Source organism: Zonotrichia leucophrys, chromosome 17 (assembly GCF_028769735.1).
Source record: "Zonotrichia leucophrys gambelii isolate GWCS_2022_RI chromosome 17, RI_Zleu_2.0, whole genome shotgun sequence".
In the NCBI taxonomy this organism is placed as follows: Eukaryota; Metazoa; Chordata; class Aves; order Passeriformes; family Passerellidae; genus Zonotrichia; species Zonotrichia leucophrys.
Window position 1 is genome coordinate 10583397 of NC_088186.1, and position 23290 is coordinate 10606686.

A 23290-nucleotide genomic window follows, 5' to 3' on the forward strand; every position below is an offset into this window, starting at 1 on the left:
GGTGGTGGCATGAGGCTGGGGACGGAGCTCAGAGCCACCAGGAGAGGGTGGCCTGGGGACCTGGCAGTGGGAGGTGACTCTGGCAGGTTCTCCCTTGGCTCCTGTGCGCTGCTGTCTCCACCAAGTGGAGGCTCTGGCCATCACTGGTCCCAGTGTGGCCCCAGCAGTGCCCTGCAGGGATCTGGCAGCTGGCACAGGTCTCTGTGTGGGCACAGGGACGTGGGCACTGCCTGGGTCACACTGGGGAGTCCTTCTGCCCCCAGGACTGACACTGAACTTACCTGACACCCTGAAAGCTTTGAGTTCTTTTCCCTCCGTGCCCTCACCCAAACCTGTGACACCTGCTTGGAGCCTTGGGAGCTGCAAAACTGAAAATTCACTCCTGGTGTTGCTCATCCCCTTTCTGAGCCTTCCCAGCAGTTGTGCGTCAGCTCCAGAAGAGCTGCCATGGCACAGGAGTGGCAGAACCAGGCCTGATGTCTTCCCTCCCCCAGGCAGGATGTTCCCTCTCCCCCCTGTGTCTCTTGGGGAATTTCTGGAGAACAAGAATGTCCCAGATCTCCTGCTGCTTTATCCTCATCTCCAAGTGGAGGTTCTTTGTGCTGCTCAGTAGCAGGGGAGGTAAAAATTCAGCACAACACTGAGCAAGTGCAGCATCATGGGCTTGCAAGGGCTGATGCAAGGACCAAAGGAGTGGGAATGAAATGAAGCTTAAAGCTTCCCTGGGTCGCCTCCCCTGGCTCAGTGCATGTGTGGGTTGAGGCTGTGTGTGGGGGAGGCTGTGATGGCTCCTCTCTTCCAAGGAAAACCAGTCCTGCTGGGGCTGTGCACGTCCCCCTTTCCACCCTGCCTGAAGCTTTCCAGTGTCAGTGGCTTCCTTTTCCTTCCTGCTTTGCTCTGGGATGTTGGTACTCTTTCCCCAGCCTAACCAGGAGGCTTCAGACTCGACCTGCTGTGCCATGAGGATCAATCCCTGAGCCCAGCTCTCCTCTGGACCCTTGGGAACATTTATATCCCATTTAGCAACTGAGCTGACTGGTCCTGGTTCTGCTCTAGCCACAGAAGCACGACCTGGATTTCACAGGGACCACAAGAAAGTGATGCTTGCTCCTGCTGGGAGAGCTGGATTCCACCACTGCTGCCTCCTCCTCCTCCTCTGCAAAGCTGTGCAGCCCCAGCTAAGGCACCAAGTGGCTTTTGGAGAGCTCAGCCCTGCTCCCAGGAGTGTCAGTGCTGCTGGTTTTATGGTTTCACTTGTGTTTGAGGGGAACAGCAGGCTCCTCTCATGGCTTGTGAGCCGTGGAATCATGTAGAAGAAAGGTGCTGAAGTATTTGGGGCTGTGTCCTTCTGCACATCAGGTATCTGCTCAGAGTTAGAACATATGGGGCAATGAATTGCTGTCAGTTAGTATTTGCAGGGTTAGGTCCCACCCAGGAGCAGACATTCCAGCTGGGAAGTTCCTTTCTTGGCAGAGCTGGATCCACAAAATCAGCGTGCATGAGGGGAAAAGGTTCTGAGGGTCCATTGGTCTGGTCTGATAATTTATATATTCCTCAGCTCCAGACCAAGTGTGGCCAGTGCACGTCTGTACTGAGCCCAGGGACCTCATTTCAGCTGGTTCCAGCTTCCAGCAATGAGTTTGCACTCAGCTCTTCCCTGCCAAGACAAGACAGTATTTTCTCCCTATGAAGATGATGCAATCAAATAATCTTCTAGTTTTCCTTTTGGTGTGAGAAACAGACTGGAGCAGTTTGGTCTCACAGAGTCATAAAGTGTCTTTTCCCAGTCTTGAACCAGTTCAGTGCTGCATTTTGGAACCTCTTCAGCTTTCCTGATCACCTCTGAAACCTGAAGCTGCTCACTGTGTCTGCAGCACATGGGCAGTGACTTCACCACAGCTTCAGACAGGGAGAAAATGATCTCTTCCTTCCATCTTGGGCACCTGAACTGAAAATGTGGTCATTCCTTCAGCTCAGAGCGTGGCTCTCTGTGGCTGCAGTACCATGGGGGTGCATCCCCAGTCCTGGACTTGTCTGACTGTGCTGCAGCCTCTGGTCTTGGGCACAGCCAGCTGTGGAGAGAGGGATCCACTGGTGGAGTGTCCTGTTCACAGCTTTGCTCTCCAACCAACCATCCATGGCTCCACCCATCATTTTTAGCTACAGTGGTGGTTAATTTAATTCCAGAGCATGAATAAATCTATACCACATCAACCATTCCAGGAGTCCTGTGGAAATGCCTCTCTATTCAGGAGCAGTGCACATGGAGAACAGCTTTGCCTTGCAGCATAGGGCCTGTTGCTGATTTGGTTTGTGTTTGAATGTGACCCATGCAAAGCTGGCATCATCAGAAAGTCCTTGTATCCTCGCCCCTTTTATAATCTCCTCAGAGGGCTCTAGCCTCAGTCTCGCTGGTATCAGCTCTAATCCCAGATCACTTGGCTCATGCCTGGATTTTCCTGTTGCTTTGCCCAGGACTGGCAGGTCCCTGGCTGTGCCATGGATAACTGAGCTCTCACTGCCTCTCCCACCTCCAGCCTCCCAGGGAACTGCCCTGGCTGCCTTTGATCTTCCTCCACAGCCCTCAATGAGGAAGGAAACATTTTCCTATCTACCTTACTGTTGCCTTTATCAGTGTTTTGCATTTCACACCCTCTGGGTTTGATTGATCTGCAATCAATCCCACGCTTTGCTGATCCCTGAGTATTCTGTGCTCACTGCCTTCCCTTGGAAGGGTGCTGAGCCATGCCCTGGTGGCTGAGATGGATGGGCCTGTGGCACACCCAATAATATTACCATAAAGCCTGTCTGGATCTCAACCACATCTTCTCTGTCTCAATCCATCTTTCTCACTTGTAAGAGCCCTGTATGATTTTGGGAGCATGGCAGGGGGGAGTATATGTGAGAAGGCAGGAAATGAGTGGGAAGGCAGGTCAAGGCTAATTCTCTCTGTTTGGGGCTATTAATTGTACATTTCATTCCATAATGAGAATGAAGGGATGAATAATAAAATCTCTGGCAATAGGATGTGCCTGACCCAGTTTGAAATAGTGACTCCATGTCCGTGTGGGAGGTTGGGCAGTAATTACTGGAGGATTGTTCTCTCTGTTCCTCTGCTCCCCTCATCCCTGACCTCCCAGGAGCTCCACACTTTCACCTGCAGTTGCACCATCCTGGTTCCTCTGCAAGCTCCATGATCTGTGTCAGAACCCACTGACAGTTGTGTAATTCTCTAACACTGTAATTCATACTTTGCCCTGACAAACTTTATGATGTTCCAAAAAATGGTTTTTTTCACTGTCACTGTTGCACAATCTAATGATCATCTATAAGTTCAGCCTATTTTTCATTTTATTTTGTTACTTCTGCTTAAAACATTTTCAAATGCCTTTGGCTGTTCCCAGTGTTTACATGACTCTAAATATGTCACAGTGGTTTCTGTTTCTAGCTAGTCTGAGCCATTATATATTTAGTTCTGATTTCTGTACAAACTGAACCAGCAATTATTTTATCTTTGTATTGCATGGTGGAGTGTATTAATAACCAGTATAAAAAATTGGGGGTCCATAATGAGTGCTGCTAAAGGAGCTCCACTGGCTTATTTCCACATCCTTCTCTAGTGGGCTCACGCCCCCTTTGCCTTTTCCCAACACAGCACCTGATAATGTTGTTTTACAGCCTTGAGGTGTCCAGTTTCCTTTTCTTAAAGAGTTTTGAATATTTTAGATTGTTTTCTCCCAGAAATTCCCAGCTCTTCTTTCCAGATGAAAACACATGCTCTTTAACCTGGTCTGAGCAGAGTGGAGCCCCTCTGCCTTTCCCCCTCTATCAGGCTCTCCCTGTCATCCCAAACAATTGTATCTGTCCATAATGTGGTAGTTTCCCTAAATATCCTCATCCTCCAGATGATCCCCTTTGATCAGCACTGTGTATGTTCAGTAAAGCCTCTGAATACCAGGGCATGTCAGGTTGCTTGAAGGGATAAAAGAGAGGATGCGATGGAGGGTGGAGATTGCTCCAAATTAAAAATGTCAGGGAATCATAGACTAGTTTAGGTTGGAAAAGATCTTGGAGATCATCAAATCAAACTGAATTCAGCAGTGCCAGGTCCAGCAGTGACCCATGTCCCCAAGTGCCACAGAGAATATGGCTTTGTGTGTATGGACTTGTGTTGGCAAAACACCTGCAGGCAGAACTGCTGGACCTGTGCCCGTGGCCTGCTGGCAACCAGGGCAAGTTCTGTGCTCTTCTTTAGGGGTCCAGTGTGTTTATGAGCACTACTGTTGTTTGTGATGATTAAGGTTATTTTCATTACTAGCAAATAATTTTACCGCTTTTGTCCAGTTAAATTTTAATTACTTATCATGTATGGCAGACATACATTAATATACTTCTTTTTAAGTAACCTGCATAAACCAGAGCACCTTGAATTAGGTCCTGGTGATGACAAAAAGAGCATTTGCCATTGAGGATTCACATTGTCTCCTCTCTTTCCCCCTCAGGGAGTGTTTGAAGAGGAGCCCGCAGAGCCCCAAAGCCGAGGGCTCCGACTCGGTGACATCTCAGTCCTCCCCCAGTGAAGAGGCTGGAATGATGACTGAGGTGAAAGTGAAGACAGAGGTACCAGATGACTACATCGAGGAGGTGATCTGGCAGGATGACACCAAAGATTCCAAGAAGAACATCAAGGACGGGCCGGGGGACGTGCCTGCGGAGATCTGCGTGGTCATCGGCGGCGTGCGCAACCAGCAGACGCTCGGTGAGGCTCGGGCCACCATCCCTCAGGGGCTCTGGGGACAGGGGGAGGCTCTGGACACTCAGCTCCAGGGTGAACATCAGTCTTGGGTCCTGGCTCAGGATTATTGACCTTCTGTGTCTGTTTGCATCTGGCTGCCCCTAAAGGCTCAGCCAAGATCTGAAACAAAAAGCTCCCTCTCTTCTTTTGGCATGTTCAGGGACTTGCCCATCAGTCACCTGCAGCACCTGGTGAGCTGGGGGTGTGTGTGACACAGATGAGGAACTTGGAAAGGAAAGCCTGAGAACCTGACGGCATGTTTTGAGGAAGGTTGCTCTGAGGAGTGTGGATGCTTTCAGTAAATGAGTCTGAGCTCAAGAGCAGGTTTTACAGATTGCTGTTTGTTTGTTTTCCTGATCACTTCTCAGTTGTGGGAATACTTTTGACTCTGGGCTGGCTGTGGTGTGCCCTGTTCAAAACAGTGCTTCCTGTCCCCACCCCACCTCCTGCTGTGATGAGAAGAAGCTTTTGCTTTTTTCTGTGAACATCAAACTGTCCTCTCCTCCTGCTCCAGGGAAGGGGCTTCCTGTGGGAACCTGGCAAGGCACTGCTCTTGCCCTGTCTCTGTTGTCCCTGGCCTGGAGCAGGTCCCTGCAGTGTCTCTGAGATCCAAAGACACTTGCGAATAAAAAGGAAGAGCAATTGGACCAGGTTTCCTTTAAGGGACTCAGGAGAAGGCTGATTTGAGCTGCCAGCATTGCACTTGGGGTTGGTTTGTCCTGCAGGAGGAGAGAAAAGAGGAATTGATGTTGGATTTCCTCCTGGGTTTTGTTGATCATTATCAACATTATCATTACTGCTGGAAGGAAACCCAGGAGATGTCCTTAGCTGGTGATGGTCTCAGAAGCATCGTTGTTCTTCCTGTCCTCCTTTCCACCACAGGACAGCCACTAAGAACAGCAGGGCAGGAGGTCAGTGCTGTCTGTGCAGGTCTAGGGAAAGCCTAAGAAGTCCAGAACTATTTCTGACATGAAGACTTTACAATTTGGAAGAAATACTCTGTGTATTTTCAGAGTTTTTGTGCTTCTGCAACTCTTGATCCTTACATGGGCAAAGCTTGATTGCTGCTGCCCTGGGAGGGAGAGGTGGGGCTATGACTGATAGGCAGCAATGGGAGCTTCTCCTCCAGCCAAGGCCACCAGCCCTTGGAGAAAGCATCTGCAGCTTGGGTGTCTGTCCCACAGGACCCTCTTCTCCCCACAGCTCCTGGCTGGGCAGCAGCAGCTGCTCTGCAGTCAGTGTCCCCTGGCAGTGCTGGTTTCCAGCTGAGCTTGGCTGTGCAGTGGGGAGGGGGCTTTTGCTCTTGGCTGACTTGGGTGGACTGGAGGGGAAGGCAGTGAGGAGCTGCTGAAGGCACTGGGATTGTTCAGCTGCAGCAGAGCAGCGAGGGCAGAGCTCAGCAGGATTGCAGCTCCTTGCAAGGGGCAGCTCTGATCTCTGCTCTGTGACAGCAGCCAGGGCACGGCTGGGGCTGGGCCAGGGCAGCTCAGGCTGGAGCTCAGGGCAAGGCTCTGCCCCCAGAGGGTGCTGGCACTGCCCAGGCTGCCCAGGGAATGGGCACGGCCCCGAGGCTGCCAGAGCTCCAGGAGCCTTTGGGCAGCGCTGCCAGGGGTGCCCAGGCTGGGGCTGCTGGGGGGGCTGGGCAGGGACAGGGGCTGGGCTGGGGGATCCTGGTGGGTCCCTTTAGTTCGGGCTGTTCCATGATTCTGTGATTCTGTGTTTTCCCTGTGGAGTGTTGGGGACAGACTGGTGTGAAGGGACACTCACAATATATGGACACTGTGGGGAGACGGACAGATTCACTGACCAGTCACAAGTGGTGGTTGAAGGCTAGATAAACTGGAGAGCTTCTGTCTGGAAGGGCATTTTCTAGTGGAACACACGTTGTATTGGTCATTGTAAAGCCTGGGCTTCTTTGAAGGCAGTTTGGTGTGGAGGTGATGGGGTTGGTGCCAATTCCTTTGTGAACAGAGCCCTGGAGGTGCCCCTGTCTGCCATTGACCTGGCCCTCGTTTTTGGGGAAGTGGCTCTGAGTAACTTCTGTCTGGCCATTGGGTCCTGTGCTGTGTGCCCAGCCCGTGGTGCCCAGCTCCTTGTGTTTGCTGAGCTCTGTCCCCTGTGGCATCACACACAGGCACTGTGCCCATCTCTGCACACCCCAGGCTACCTCACACCAGGAATGTGCCTCATGTGCCACTGCCCCACTGACCATTCCAGCTGCTCCACTGGCCATTCCAGCTCTTCACTGGCCATTCCAGCTCTTCACTGGCCATTCCAGCTCTTCACTGGCCATTCCAGCTCTTCACTGGCCATTCCAGCTCTTCACTGGCCATTCCAGCTGCCCCACTGGCCATTCCAGCTGCTGCAGCCCAGAAGTGTGACCTGCTGATGCTGCTGGTGCCTCCTGCCTCTGGAGCAAAGGCTTTGTGACTCTGCTGCTGCTCCCAGCACTTCCAGGAGCTGTCCTTGCCCTGGATCTGAATCCCCTCCTCCATGCAGACAGGCAAGGCTTTGGTAGGATTTTATTCACCTTCATTGGGGCAGCTGAGACTGGAGGTGTTGAAAAGGGTTGTTTTAATAGCAAATCCTGATGAAGTGGTGACGGAGGAGTGAATGAACCCCTCTCCTGTGTGGAATTGCCAACCCCCAGCCTGTCTCCCTTCAGGGGGTGCTGGGGACAGTTGGTTAAACGGGGGATGTGTCTGAGCTGGGACCAGGGTGCTGAGGGGCACATGTGGCTCCAAGTGACAGTTTTCCTGCAGGGCTCAGCCTTGGGACGTGGCTGAAATGCACATTACAAGATTTACGTCTCTTTTCTGAGTCACACATCTGCTCTATTTATATTTTAGTTGTTACTTGGAGCAATTTATAAAAGGGATTCCCAGCTCAGTTGCTGCTATTCCCTTGCAGTGTTTACATCAAACCAGGCCTTGTGTTTTTTGCCTCCTGTTTGCACCAGCTCCTGTCTTTCCCAGCACTCCAGACTTTGCCTCCATCCATGTGGAGCATCCCAAACCCTGTGGGGGATGGAAGGGGCTGTACTGGGTGGGATGGTTGGGGACAGTGGCCACAGTCCCCAGCCAAAGAGCTGTTGGTGGGTTTGGGCCATTTTCCTTTCAGCTGCTTTTCCACAGAAGTCTTTCAGTCCTGTGGGGTCCCTCTCTGGCATCCCAAGAGGAGAGGTTGGCTCTCAGCTGGCTCCTGTCAGCTGCAGCTGCTGTGGATCCCCTGCACCCCCAGGGTACCCCGGGTGTCCCAGCCCTGGGGTGGGGGTTCCTGCCCTGCACAGCTCAGGGGTGCCACATTCCCTGTTCTTCACTTCTTTCTTCTGGCAAGATTCACGTGCTGACCTCAGGCCAGGGGCACTTAAAGAGCCCCAGCACAAGGATACTTATCAGGGCAGGGAAGTCAGGGCAGACAGGCACAGAAGTCCCATGGAGCTTTCTGGAGAGGAGAGGAAAAGCAAAGGCACTTGTGTTGTAACTGGGGAAAAAGAGGGGGAGACTGTTTATCACATGTGGATCATTTCCTCCTGTTGGGAATAGCATCAGATCAGTATTTGTGTCCTGGAAGGCTGAGTTATCTGTGAGCTGATCAGAAGTTTGATACAAGACTCCTTAAGCTCTCAATCTGCTCTCCCAATCTGGTGCTTTACAAGGAACATTTTGGAGAGGACTTTTCCAGTAATGCATTAAATCAGAAATGTTTCTGAGACAGAGTGAAGAGAGAATCCTTCTACTCTGAGCCTCTCTGTCCACCTCCCATGCACACATTGGGTTCATGCCATGGTGCTGATATTTCACTTGCTGAGCTGCTCAGCATATGAAATTCAAGAGCACTTTGGATTCTCCCTGGTGAGGTAAAATAGTACTGCAGAAGCCTTAAGAAATTCTGTGAGACCTCTGACATCTTGTCAGGAAGCCACAGGGACAGATGGGTCTTGGAAATTTTTAATAGGCTTCAGCCATCATTATTCCTTGGAAATGCATCCACTTTAAGGGCTTTTTTCTGATTTCTTTTTGCACAATTTAGATGGAAAAGCAGTGGAACGTGACTCTTCCGTTGGATATACACGAAATCGATATTCAGGGACCTGGATTTTTGACCATGCATTGAGATACACGTCCGGTATGTGATGGAAGGGTGTGAAAGTCTAACCAGGGCTCAGGGAGCAAAGGAAGCTCTGGAAGCAATGGGTGCATTGCCCAGATTCCAGGTGCAAGGCTCAGGAAAAGCCTGGCCCACCCGAGTGCACCAACTAACCCCAAACCTTCCCCACCTGCATGACACACCCTGAGTGACAAGGACCTCACTGCTGGTGTCCAAGGCCACCTGGGCATGTTCTCTGCAAGGCCTTAACACACAGTGATGTCCTTCTTCCTCCTCTTCACCTTTCCTCCCCTCTAACAACCCATTTTTTTTGGCAAGTCACCCCTCCTTTCTCTAACATAAGGGCCTGTGGTGAGCTGAGCACACAGCTGTGGCTGCTGAGCTGTGTCTCTGCCTCAGGTCTGTAACACAGCTCCCTCACACCCTCCCCAAGTCCCTGTGCTCCTGGGCCACTGCTCTACCACCTGTGGGAAGAGGGTTAGTGCAGGTGTCCCCCTTAAAGTTGAATCCAACCTTCCCTGGGTTCCACTTGACACCTGGCAGCCCCAGGACACCTGCACAGAAGCCCTGGCCTGGCACACATGGTCCCTCAGCTCCTGCCCCTGGTGTCCAGCACAGCCCCTGCACGAGGGCTGCAGCCCCTGCTTGGGTTCACAGTGCAGAGGGAAGGCACTGCACAGTTACCTGCACAGCTGACCTTCTTGGAGAGCTGCACAGTGCATTTCTGTGCCATAGACTGTCTCCAGAGGAAGTAGGAAATACAATAAAAATGGAAAAGAAAATTCAGCCTAGAGCCCCTCACTGTTTTTGACCTGTTTGCACCAACTCACAGAATCACAGAATGCTTTGGGCTGGAAGGGACCTGCCATGGCAGGGACACCTCCCACTGTCCCAGGCTGCTCCCAGCCCTGCCCAGCCTGGCCTTGGGCACTGCCAGGGATCCAGGGGCAGCCCCAGCTGCTCTGGGCACCCTGTGCCAGGGCCTGCCCACCCTCACAGGGAACAATTCCCAATATCCCATCCATCCCTGCCCTCTGGCAGTGGGAGCCATTCCCTGTGTCCTGTCCCTCCATCCCTTGTCCCCAGTCCCTCTCCAGCTCTCCTGGAGCCCCTTCAGGCCCTGGCAGGGGCTCTGAGGGCTCCAGCCCTGTGATTAACTCAGTGGCCTCCTCTGGAGCCATTCCCACTCTTCCCAGTGCTCCATGTGCAGCCAGCACTGCTGGGATGTGGGTGGGCATCAGTGACATCCTGCTGTTGGTTCAGCTGAACCTCAGCTGTGCTCAGGGCTCCTGTTTGCAGGGCCCAGGGCATGGTGAGTGCTCTCATCTGCTGCTTTGGGGCTCCAGCTCCAAGAGTTTCATAAGAGAATTGTGGAGTTTGGTGGTGAAAAGAATCAGTCCTTGAGCATGGGAGTGAGTGAGGGCTGGCAGACGCTGCTGACCTGCTGACAGCCCAGGTTTCACCAGGCAGCCTGTGAGGAGTGACCACAGGTGGTGACTGTCCCACAGCTGATATCTTTATAAAATACAGTGAGCTGTGATAATAAAAATGCTCTGGAGCAGATCAGATACAGCCAAGTGCCTGCGCTATCAGAGTATGGGAGCATTTTTTCAGCTGGGTACTCCGGTGTATCGGACTGTGACGAGTGGCCTCTTTCAGCATCAGTGACAAAGGAGCCTCCCCAGCCCAGGACACAGCCCCAGGTGGTGCTATCAGTGATGGGCAGGGAGTTCAGGGCTCTGACACTCTCAGGGGGGTGTTTTCTTCCCAAAATGTAAGAATGGGACATGGGAAGGGGAAAAAGGACAATGAGCATTGTGTGTTCAGACAGCATCCTGGCTAGTTCCTGGCTAGAGCTCACTTTGAGTAGCTCCAGGTGAGTATTGCCGTGAAATGCATTTGGGAATGTTTATCTGGGTGTGTGTCAATGGTTTTGTTCTTGTTTGGGGCTCCTCCCTGAGTTTTGCTGTTTGGCATGGTCAGGAAAAGATTGTTTCAAGGTCGTGTGAGGAAAAGTGCATGGAAATGAAATTCTGCATTCATACCAAATTAATTCAGCCCTTTTTTCTCCCACCTCCTCTTCAGTCAAGTGATGCTCTCACCCTCTCCAAAGAGCACCAAGGGGATCCCAGTCCCACAGCTCTGGTGGACGGTTAAGAAATGCAGTGCATTCTGCAAATAAGAGCCTGGAAAGTGAATTTATAGACTGTGCAGCAAAGTCCAGTAGGAAAAAAAAGAGATTGAATCAACTCAAGTAACAAATCTAAGGAAATTTCTGTCTGCCTGTTCAATAACAAAAGAGTCTAAATTCATGGCATAACTTCATCATTACAAATGGTTCTCCCAGCTCTTTTCCTCTGGTTTCATTTCAAATGACTGTTTGCAGATGTGTGTTTTCTGGAATTAGAGACACAAATTGAGAAGAGGGACTACTGTGGTCATGTGCTTTTCCTTAAAAAGGGCAAAAGTTCTATTTGTATCTATTTGGTTTCCTCGGGGTGGATATTTACCAAATCTCTGTGGGTTTCTTGGGAAATTTGTACATTGTGCATTTCTTGAGAAATTTTGAAAACTCCAGGCCTCATGATAACATATTGCCTTCTTTTTTCAGTTGAAAAGGATTTTTTCCCAGCTACTAGGAACTTACTGAAAAGTAATTCAAGGTTATTTCTGTCCATAGGAAACATTAGTCATTATTATAAAATTATAAGTCAGGCTATTTTGAGAGGGGCCCTTTCACGTTAGCAAAGTTAAAAAGATACACTGAAAATGTAAGTTCAGGGTAATATGCCAAGGAATCTTAAATAAGGCTGACAGACAGAATAGTGTCTGGGAGAGTGATTTCCTGCATTTATCTCCATGAACAGTCCAAAAATGACTTTGCTGTCAAGTGCACCCTTTTGCTCGCAGTTTATGGACCAGTGTGCAGGGAGGCTGTTTTCCCTGATCTCTCATGGTGATGTGTGCTTCTCTCTCTTGTTTTTCAGGGTCTTACGAGTGTGGAATATGTGGGAAGAAGTACAAGTATTACAACTGTTTCCAGACCCACGTGCGAGCACACAGAGGTATCTCAGTCCTGCTGCAATCTCGGGAATCCTGGGATAATGCAGGTTCAGGGGATGGTCAGGCTGGAGCTCAGGGCAAGGCTCTGCCCCCAGAGGGTGCTGGCACTGCCCAGGCTGCCCAGGGAATGGGCACGGCCCCGAGGCTGCCAGAGCTCCAGGAGCCTTTGGGCAGCGCTGCCAGGGGTGCCCAGGCTGGGGTCTGGGCAGGGACAGGGGCTGGACACCTGGATGGTCCTGGAGAGTCCCCTCCAGGATATTCTGTGTTTTTAGGTCTATTTTCAGGAAGGTCCTGAAGGTTGCTCTGGTGCTTCCCTGGCCACCAGTAATTCTTCTCTGGGCTTCCCACTGAGAGGGGCCCAGTGATAAACGTTGGGGCTGTCTCAGCTTTGTGGCTCTTAACTCCAGCAATATTTCTCCCCAGGTCAGGAGCAGCTCCTGTGTTCAGGGCAGTATTTACTGCCCAGGGCTGTTGAGGGGCATCTCTGTGTGCTCAGATCACAGAGTTTTGCTTGGCAGGTCCCAGTGCCAGCAGTGTGGTGGCATCTCCCTGAGGTGCTCTGTACTCCTGCCCAGCTGGGAGTTCCATCCAGCCCTGAGAAGTCAGCCTGGTAGGATATAAATCAGATATGGGCATTGTGACTGCTGTATTTTTATGTTCAAATCAAAATGCTCCTTGAGCTGCCCCTGTGCCCCTGCTGTCAGCTGAGGTCACTTCCCAAATGCACTGTGTGTGTGAAAGGTCTCGTGCTTGGTCAGGAGTGGCTTGATCTGGGGTTTCTGTAAGACTGAGCAATCCAATGTTGCTTAATTGCAGAAATGTGAAAGTTTGAGGTGGTTTATTCAATCAAAGTGTAGTTTGCAGGATTTGGAGCTCTGAAATACCAGAACAGCAGGGACTGCAAACCAGCTTCTCCTGAGCCTTTCTCTGGGTTTGTCTCCTGTCCCTGAGGTGAGCACTGGAGTCACTGTGCCAGGCTGGCAGGAGCACCTGCTTTAGCTCCTCAGGTGTAACCAGTGGTTGAAAATCCAGGAATAATGAAGGCTAATATCAAGTTTTAAATGCTCAAACTCTCAAAAGTCAGCACATGCACAGCGGAGAAGTGTTCAGAGTTTGTCACAGTCTCATAACACATCCTTAATTGCATGGCTGCATATTCCTTGTGTGCTGTTTAATATCACAGAGCTGCTTCTGTACTTCAGGATACACAGAATTGTTTTTCCATGCTGGTATTTCTTTTCCAAATACCAACAAAATTCCTTAAAGTCCTTTAAATGTAGTTCAAGTAGCTTCACTCTGAGGCTTAAGGAAAAAAACCTAAAATAACAGGGATATGCTTCACCATTACATCACAGCATTGCAACAATTTTGCAATAATAATTGTAGTATTTAAATGTGGGACAAGGGTTGCTTTTATTTTACTTCTCTTCCCCAAGCACCATGGGATCTTTAATTCAGCTGGAATTTTAGGAACTCTGTTAGTATGATGTCACCTCCTAGTGTGTGATCTAATTAATTTGTATTCATTTATATTTTGATAATAAAATTAAGCAATATATTAAATTATATGGGTGCATCATCATAGACCTGTACATTTGATATCCATAGTTTTGACATGAACTCAGTGGAGACATGACTTTACCTTTTGCTTCCAAGGTCTTTGTCATGTGTAGTTGCAGAAGATGAAAATTTTCAGAATTCTGAATGTGGAAATTTATCACTAATTCTCACATCAGTGATGGAGAAGCAGAATTTATATCTGTGATACTCAGAAAGTGTTGGTTTATGTTACTGTAAGTGGATTCATGTAGTAGTTACATTTAAAGTGCATTCAAATTGCTTTAAGACAATAAAAATACAAATGAGTTATTTGTTCATCTACACTCTTCAGCAAGGAAGGAAACTGCAAACATGATGCAGCTCTGGCAGTGGGGAGCTGAGGCAGTGGGCAGAGTGTGCCTGGCTGCAGAGGAATAACCTGCAGTGAAAGGTTAAGGACGGGTAGGAAAAAGAAGGAAGGATTTTTTGGAGGGAAGCCCTGTGTGGTATTATCCAGTGTGAGCTGTGCATGGACTGGACCAGGAATGGTGCTGGGATGGCAGAAGACTGCGGGAGTGAAGGGGATTTTTGTGAAAGATGCTTTTATTGCCCCAAGGCTTCACAGAGAGAAGGGGCTGGTGCTGCCCCAGGGGACAAACGTGGGATAACATGGTGGGATGGCTGCACTGAGGATGTACCCTGCACGTTGCTGTTCTCCAGTGATCTCCAGTCTGTGTCTCAGATCCAGTGCCAGGGCACTGGCAGCCAGCTCTCCCAGGGCTGCTTTCCTCGAAGCACTGCAATGTGAGCTCCCTTGGCCCAGCCCGTGCAGTTCTCAGCTGCCAGAAACTCCAGTCCTGAATCTTTCAGTCATTTCTTTCTGGCTGGGCAGAAAGGGGGGAGCTGGACTGCAGTGGCAGAACCTGGATTCCCTCTTGGCAGGATGGTGCCAGCCATGGTTTTCCCAAGGTCTGGCCACCCGTCAGTCACGTAACATCTTTCCCAGTCCTGGGAGACTCCCCAGCTCAGCATCACAGGAGCTAGAACAAACTGAGGCTCCTTTCTTCTCTTTAGGTTTTTTGGCCATTCCAGCAGCAATAGCTGCTGTTTGTGATTTGCTGAAGGATACACCCCAACCCCTCTGCTCTCTGCTTGTCTGTGTGGTTCCTGTGTCACTAATGGGCCCTGGGGTGGTGCTGCAGGTGACAGAGCAGGAGACAGAAAAGGCTCAGGCCAGGAGAGAGCAGAGAAACTGGTGTTGATCTGCTTTGGACCTTTGTGGCAGAACAAAACATTTGTGTCATCAGCCTGTCTGTCACCACTCAGTGCCACAAAATGCAACATTTGGGGGCCTCTAGTTGTCCTTGCTTTGATCTGGGTTATTTCTGAGCTGTTTTTTGTGTCCAGGGCCCACCTGAGCCTTACAGCAGGGGGAAGGTCTGTCACCCTCTCTGCTCGTGCAGTCAATCTGTCCTTATCCACTGCTTGTTTTGCCCTGTGCAGAACTTACTGTCTTCTCATCCTTTGAGCTGTTCAGTTCCACATGAAGAGTTTCGCCCTGGCAACATCACATTCTTCTTTGCAATGAGCATTTTTTTGAGAAATTTTCTGGATTTTTTTATAGCTGCACCTGCCTCCACTCCAGCTCCCTGTGGCAGACAAGCTGCGTTGGAGGTGACCCGTGTTCTTGAGGCTGATTTCTTTTCTTGTCTGCCTTCAGAAGCAGGGGAGTTTATGTTATAAAACAGAGCATTTTCTTTGTTTATTGAGCCTTCCCTGTGGTGCTGAGCATTGGCTGGAGAATTCAGGCAGCGAGTGCTCTGGCAGTTTGCAGAATTCTGAGGCAGCTCTGCTTCAGGACGTGCTGCCCTGCAGGAACAAGTTCCCATTCTGCTTTCCCCCAAAAGCCGAGATCCAGGCACAGAAATCCCCGTGTAAGGGTTCTGCAAAGAACCAGAAATGTAGGTAAGAAACTTCCCCGCTATGTTTCATCGAGGAACAAAGGAAAAGGTTGTGTTCCTTCCCCTTTGCCTCCCCAAAACTCACAAATGAAATAAAGAAGGAACCCAACAAAAAAGTTATGTCGTGGAGCTGAAAGGCTCCTTTGTGAGCTGCTGTGCAGCCCTGCAGGATCCCGGCTCCTTCTCCTGCTGGAGTTCAGCTGGAGCGGAGGGGCCGCGCGTTCCCGGTGCCGATGGAAGGCTCTGTCCCAAATGTTACTGCTTCGCCTACACGCAACCCAGGGCTTCAAAATGTTTTGCTTACGGTGCTTTTATTTTAGCTGTGTGGGGTTTTTCAGGTCATTAAAAGGTTTGGATTGCCTTCAGGAGTTAGTCAGCTAGAAAGTTCTGCTTTGTACAGTTGGGTGGTGTTTAAGCAACATGAGCAGCAAAGCATCTGCATGTTTTGAGTCAGGAAAATTATTTCACTTTTAGATAACTACCAAAAAAAAAAAAAAGGCTGAAATTGCTTTATTAGACTTTCAAACAGCAAATTTATAAACCTCTGGGCTGAGGCCAAGCAAGGGAGATTTGTACCCAAAGGAGAATTCTTCCAAAAGCAAAGAAAGAAAAGAGCAAGGCTCAAGTTTAACCCTCGCAGGATATATCGCCTCTAACCCAAGAATTGGTGGAAGTTCTCTGTTTCCAGATAAGCTTTTCTGGGCTGACTGATGATTTTGCTCAAGTTGTTTTCCATTATTACTTATTTACATTATAAGTTGTTGGATTGCCTCCCTCCAAGCCCCTCAGCTCTCCATGTCCTCCCCACAGGGCTGTGCCAGCCGAGGGCTGAGCTGCCCTCACCAGAACAGATCCTGGATGCTCTGAGCAGGGCTGGATTCTTCAGGCCAAGTTTTGAGTTTCACCAGTTAAAAAACTTCTCAAAGCTTTTCAAGTTTCAGATTAATGTTTTCCAAGAATGGGTTCTGCTCAATTCAAAAAATATGAAAAGGAAGATGACTCATTCAAATGGTGAATATGGAAAAACGCTTTTTTCCAAAGCGCACATTTTTTGGAGTCTGAGTTAAAGTGGTTCTGTCACTGAAAGGATTTTGAGGTGAGGACTAGAAAACTAGAGGAGAGATGGTGTTCCTGAGCCATGGAAAGTTGAGGTTCATTTGTTTATTTGTTGCTGAGAATATCAGATTATTTTGGGGAGGTTTTTTGCCCTCTGCCCTGCATCCCAAGAGCCATTTTCCTGTGCACATTTCCCAGTCTGCAGCAGATACTCAAATGAAATGAAGAAAGCTTCTTGGGACAGAGGAGTTAACTGGCCCATTTTCCAGCTTCCCTTCCCACCTCCCTATTCTTACTGACTTTTGCAACTTTCTCAGAAATTTGTCTTTTGTTTCACAACTGGAATTACTTGGTCTGACCTCAAAGGTGATATAGAGTGGGCTGTAAGGGGATTTTTAGTTGGTAATTTTTAAATTCATGAATACTTTAGTCTATCTATGACTAAGAGTAACAACATTTCTTGACACAGTTCAGAAATGGCTGTTCCTCAAATTTTGTGTCTTGCCTGATTCTTGTTAAATTTGACTAAAGTACTTTTTAAAGCTATTTAAATAGTGCATATCTTTTATGATTTGTCCTGGTGTTGCTTGTGAACGCCAGGACAGCATTTTGCATAAATCTACTGTGCCATAGCTGCTTTTCCTTGAATGGTGGGTGAGAATTCAAACAAGTAGCAACTGTGGAAAAATCCTGGGCTTTGCTCTCGAGGTTCTGCAGTATCACTGAGGGTTTCTGATCTGGCCCCTGAGTTTATGAAGTCGTGCCAAATTAATACCATTGCCTAGAAGAATGATCTAATCAGGCAGGTTAATCAAGTAGAAATGTACAAATTCACAAACTCACAATCATTTGTTTTTATTATTTTGAAGAAATAAGGAAATTAAATGCAAACAGTGCTCATTACTTAAGGTTGAAAATTTTTAATTCAAAAATGCTGTGCCATTCTGCAGCTGTGGTTTCCAGTGCAGTGCAAGCATCATTCCAACAGACATATGGAATATTTTGCAACGCAGTTATTAGATAATGTGACATACAGTATATGTAATTTAGGATGAATATGAAACACTTCAAACTGGCTTGGAAATCCTAATTGTTTATGATACTTGACTTGTAACTTTGGGGTTTGTTTTCCAGCTCGCAGCTTTGCCTGTTGCATTCATTTAGGGCTTGAACATGATCTCTGCTGCGTGCTTCTTGCAGTCCCACACACGACAGTGGAGGGAGCTTTCTCTCCCTTCTTTTCCCATCTGCCTTCAGCAATAGAATCTTCAGGATAGAATCAGCCTGCCTTCAGGATAGAATTACCCTGGGGGAATTCTTGTGGCCCATCTCTCGTGGAGTCTTTGCCATCACTGCCTGTGGAGGGCAGGCACGGTGGTGGAGCCGGCTGTGCCAAATCCAACGGGAGCTGAGCCGGGGGCACTGTCCACTGTTCGCTTTCCTGGTTCACAGCACTTGCCTGTTAAAAAATTGTGTCCAGAGGAGGCCACGGAGCTGCTCCAGGGCTGGAGCCAGGCTGGGAGAGCTGGGGGTGCTCACCTGGAGAGGAGAAGCTCCAGGGAGAGCTCAGAGCCCCTGCCAGGGCCTGAAGGGGCTCCAGGAGAGCTGGAGAGGGACTGGGGACAAGGGATGGAGGGACAGGACCCAGGGAATGGCTCCCACTGCCAGAGGGCAGAGCTGGATGGGATATTGGGAATTGGGAATTGGGAATTGTTCTCTGGCAGGGTGAGCAGGCCCAGAGCAGCTGTGGCTGCCCCTGGATCCCTGGCAGTGCCCAAGGCCAGGCTGGACACTGGGGCTTGGAGCAGCATGGGACAGTGGAAGGTGCCCCTGCCCATGGCAGGGGTGGAACGAGATGGGCTTTAATGTCCCTTCCAGCCCAGAGCATTATATGACCACGAGCCCTTGTTGGCCATGTCTGCCCTCGCGGTCCCGGTGAGCCCCTCAGGGCCCGCTCCGTCCCGTGAGGGGCCGGGCAGAGCGGCGGAGCGGAGAGCGAGGGAGCGAGCGGGGCGGCGGTGGGGGCCGGGCAGCGCGGCCGGCGGATCTAAGCGCTGCTTTTTCTTTTTGCAGACACCGAAGCTGCCTCAGGGGAAGGAGCCTCACAAGGCAGTAAGTACAGCGGGACGCGGGTGGGCCGGGCGAGGGTCCCACTCCCCGAGGGCCCCGCGGGGCCGGGGCTGCGGCGGGGCCGTACCGCAGGCGGCCGGCAGGGGGCGGCGCCGCCGCGGAGATGGCGGCGCTGGGAGGCGGCGGGGCAGAGCGGGCGGGCACGGCGGGGCTGCGGGCACGGCTCAGGGTCTCTCACGGCACGGCGGGGCCGCTCCTCACGGCCTGGGGGTCTGTCAAGCACGGGAGCGCCCCTCACGGCCCAGCTCAGACGGTTGTCGCTGTCCCGCCCGCGAGGGGGGTGCGGTGCCCCGGGAGCTGCCCGGTGAGCGCTGTGAGGGGACCATGAGCGGAGCTCCCTCTGCCTCCTTTGCCGGGGAGGGCAGGGCACCGCCAGCCTCTAGCGGCGTCCAGCCCTGTATGGTTCTTAAACCCTAAACCTGCAGTTTGGGGTGCGTGCCCCAGTCCCGGGGAGGGAGAGCCAGAGCCGGCCCGGGGCTGAAAGGGCCGGGGCAGAGGTGGCACCAGAGGGAGCTGGGACACGCTCATGGCCGCCGTGAGGGGTGGGATGGTGGAGCCGGGCAGATCCCGATGACAGGAGAACTGAGAGATAGTGGGCATGAATGGAGAGAAGAGAGGTTGGAGCTGTTTGGGTAAAGTCCCAGGTGACCAGGACTGAGCTTGGAGCAGACTCAGCTTTGAGCAGGAGGTCACACCAGAGATCTCCCGAGGCCTCTGCCCACCTGGGTTTTGCTATGTGTTAGGTGAGAGCCATGGTTCCCACTGGAAAGGTAAGTTCCCAACATTGGTGGTTGCAGACAGCAGCTTGGAAGCACCAAACTTACATTGGGTGGGTACAGAAATGTTAGATAAATAGTAAAGAAAAATAAAAAGTACAACCAGACTACCTTTTCTGAACTCTTTCTTCACTGTATTCTGTGATAGGTGAACAGTTGGCATTAGCATAGGGGGGTCTTGGCTTTCTGTCTGCAAAAGGAAGCAGGACTGACTTCACTGCAGGTGGGGAATGGAGATCCTCAGCCCTGAGCTGAAACATCTCAGTAGCAAGCAGCCATCCCACATCAGTGTGTACACACAGTGTACTGCTCACAGGGGAGGCTGGGCTCTCCATTCCCTTGACAGAGTCCAGCTCTGTGCATGGAAACTCCTTCCCAGGCTCCTGTCACCTCCTTTGATGTCTCTCTTGCAGTCATTGCTCAGCTGCCTGTTGGTGTTTTACTTACTTTGAGGCTTTCCAGGCTCATCTCCTGGCTCCCTTGCTCTGAATTTTGCTGGCAGCCATGGCTATGTTCTGGGCTAGGCTGTGTGCATCCTGGGCTTGCTGATTGAGTGTTGGGTAGTTTTGACAGAGCTTGGGAACCACCTTGTGCAAAGAGAGATTTGGGTTTTTTCTGTAAGTCAGCTTCTCCCCTTCCCACCTGTTGTGGGAACTTTTTTGGCTGGAAAAGATAGGGCAGAGTGAGGCATGAAGAGAGAAAAAGACATGAGGGCTCACACCTTTGCTGTGTGGGCAGACTCGATGTTGTTGGAGCTATAGAAGGATTTCTGTGGATGTAAATGCCTCTTCTGTGGTGTCTGGGTCCTGGAGAGAGGGGGAGAAGGGAACATCATGGACAGAAGTCTGGGAGAGAAAAGCAAGAAGCAGCTGCTCCCTACTCCTAGCTCCCAAGGAGATGCTGTGGTGGCACTGGAGATGGAGCAGTAGGAGGGGCAGGAAATGCTTCCATCTTTGTGCAGGAATTACTTTTTACCTGCCACACTCATATCCCAAAATAGTCACATGTAGTTGAAAGAGATGGAGGCAAAACCCAGGCAGCAGAATTGGGAGCTGGTGAATGGTGGGGTAGGGAAAGGGGAAGAAGGATCCACCATGGCCATGCCCTGCTGGAGGGACAGCCTGGACATGTCCCCTGTCCTGCAGAGTGGATGTGGGACTGCTGGGCCAGTGCTGCTGTGCCTAAGTGCACATGGTTGTAATTTCCTGACAGAGCCATCTTCCTCTTCCCTCCTCATGCTGCAGTGAAACAACTCAGCTCTCTTCTTTTCTCCCTGTGCCTTCCCCTCTGAGGCTGGGTTAAATCCCTGGCCTACCCTCGTTGCTTCTGCATGTCTCTTCTCATTTTTCCACTCAATGGCTCTCTTGTTTCCTTGTCAGTCTGTTTGCTCCTCATTATATTTTAGGAATTTCTTATTTATCTTTGCTTTCCTGCTATTTTTGCTTTGCCCACTGCTGCACTGCTGTTTCTCTGTGACCCAGTCTGGCTGTTTACACCCTCTCCCTTACAGATGTCTGCATTGTTCCAATCTTCCTCTGCTATTTCTATCTCATTGGGAACCTCTATATTCATGGTCTCTGCAGGCATGGTTTGCTGCCCTCTCCCAAAATTTCTCAGTATTTAAGGGATACAGGAAGGTGTTGTTTTCTCTCCTGTGCTTCTCTGTGGGGCATGGATTACATCCATCCTGAACCTGTGAGTGAGGAGTCCCTTGCCCAGCAGTGGGGCCCTGGATTAGTTCACACAATAACTACATTGTACGACATTACAGCACATTACACACATTTGTGATGTGTGTGCACATCACAAACTGCAGGGATGGAAAAGCTGATCAGGTTTTCTCCATGGTCACTTGGTAGAGGCAGCTCTTACTCACAGGCACCAGTGGTCACCCGGGAAGTGTTGGTGAAGTGCCAGGTGACATCTCAGCTGCTGCCTGTGCAGAGCACCTGGGCTGTGGCTCAGTTGCTGTGCTGTGCTCCCTGGGCTGCCCTGGAGCTGTGCTGGGAAGCAAAGTCTGGGTGTGTGAGTGAGCCTGGGCTGTGGGAGGATGAGGGACTGTTGGAGGTGAGGCTGTGCTGGAATGTGCCCTGGCCTTCAGCTCTGAGGGGCTCCTGGGGAGGGCCCATCCTGCCCTTTTCTTCCAGGGAGGAAGGGAGCTGTGGGGCCAGCTGGGACTCAGCTGAGAGCTGTTGTTTGTTCACTGCCTGCCTAAAGAGGAGACAGTGGTGTTTAGACTTTCCAGCTGGGAAAGCACTTTGAAAACTCACTTGAGGAAAAACTGCTGCATTTAGTTGGTTATTTTCAGTCTTTGGGAGTTATAGTCAATAGATGGTGTCTCTGGGACTCCCTTTATTTTTTTGGATGCATTCTTGAAGAGCCACAGCTCTGTGGTGGTGAGGAGAGGATGTGCTCACAGGGACATGGCTGCATGGCTTTGGGAGCTCCTTTTTGAGCCTTGGCTCATGGTCCAAGACCACAATTCCCACATGAGAGAGAATAAAACAATGCAACCCACAGTGCTAATGCGTTAAAGAGACTTGTCTGACTGCTACCAACTTTAACTGGCAGGGACAAGGAAGAGAAGAGGGTGATTTTGAAAAAAAAATTCAATTTAATATCTTTTTCCAGACAGGTGTGGCTAGTTTGACACCTGGTCACTGACTGTTCCCATAGAAGAGTCTGGAAATCTTTTCTGAGATGCTCATATGCCTGTGTGGTTTGCTCTGGGCTCTGGGAAGTGCTCAGGGAAGGTGTTTGGGCTGGGTCTGTGCTCTCATTCTCCATGAGAATTCCAGTCATGTTTAGGGGAGTTACAAACTGGAACAAACAGTCTCCCTCCTGCTGCTCACATTCCATAGGACATTCTTGGCACCAGGACAGGTCCTGAATAAACCCAGGGTAAGAGGGGGGCCAGAGCCCTGTGGGGGCAGGGACAGGGCAGAGGCAGCAGCTCCTCTCACCTGATCAGGTGTTTGCACTGTGCCAGGCTCTGGGGTGGGCTGTGTTCAGTGGGTGGTGTCCAGTGACATGTCCCAGGTTGGGGACACAGCTACAGAAGCACAGAATCACAGAGGGCAGGGCTGGATGGGATCTTGGGAATTGGGAATTGTTCCCTGGCAGGGTGGGCAGGCCCTGGCACAGGGTGCCCAGAGCAGCTGTGGCTGCCCCTGGATGCCAAGGCCAGGATGGACACTGGGGCTGGGAGCAGCCTGGGACAGTGGGAGGTGTCCCTGCCCATGGCAAGGTGATCTTTAGAGGTCCCTTCCAACCCTAACCCATCTGGGACTGTGATTCTGTGGCTGCAACATTCAGCCTGTTGGAGAGTGGTGCCATCCTTTTCTGCAGAAAAGAGGAGCTTATGTACAGGAGCATCCTCAGAGTAACCATAACTGGCTTGCAGAGCTTGAAGGGGAGCTGAGTTTTAGGGTTGCCCATGAAGTTCCCCTGAGTGTGTGTAGGTACTGGAGCTTTGCTCTGCCTGCTCCCTGCTGCTCTTTCTTACAGTGCTCTCCCTCTTCAGACCAGCCCAGGGCAGAACTCAGGTTGCTCTGGCAAATGTTTATATGACACTTGCCTCATTTCACCTCAGCAAAGGCCTTTCAATACCAAAATACCAAATGTTAACAGAGACAGCAGGTAGTGCTCCCAGTCCATGGCAGTTCTAAGCCCTTTGCCTGGCTGAGCCTGGGGTCACTCCCCAGAGGACTTTGGAATTCTGTAGGCAGGCAGGAAGCAGAAGGACAGAAAGAAAGTGATTTGCCAGAGGCAACAAATGGGTGAGTGTCAGTGGAATAAAGTGCAGGTCCCTGGGCTTGCAGCCCAGTTAGTGCTGGGCACAACGCTTGGATTACAGTTCT

At 50.6% G+C, this 23290-nt stretch overlaps 1 protein-coding gene across 3 annotated transcripts in view; it reads left to right on the forward strand.

Annotated features, from left to right (window-relative positions):
* The window catches only part of ZNF618 (zinc finger protein 618), a 149844-nt gene that overhangs the window by 75664 nt on the left and 50890 nt on the right, over positions 1 to 23290 (forward strand). For 2 of the 3 annotated variants that reach the window (XM_064727378.1, XM_064727379.1), the window contains exons 3-5: positions 4503 to 4759; positions 11893 to 11970; positions 18598 to 18636. In XM_064727378.1, coding sequence (XP_064583448.1) covers positions 4503 to 4759; positions 11893 to 11970; positions 18598 to 18636 — 374 coding nt within the window. Of the gene's footprint in view, positions 1 to 4502; positions 4760 to 8827; positions 8924 to 11892; positions 11971 to 18597; positions 18637 to 23290 lie in introns of all 3 variants that reach the window. The other variant, XM_064727377.1, reaches the window with a different exon arrangement.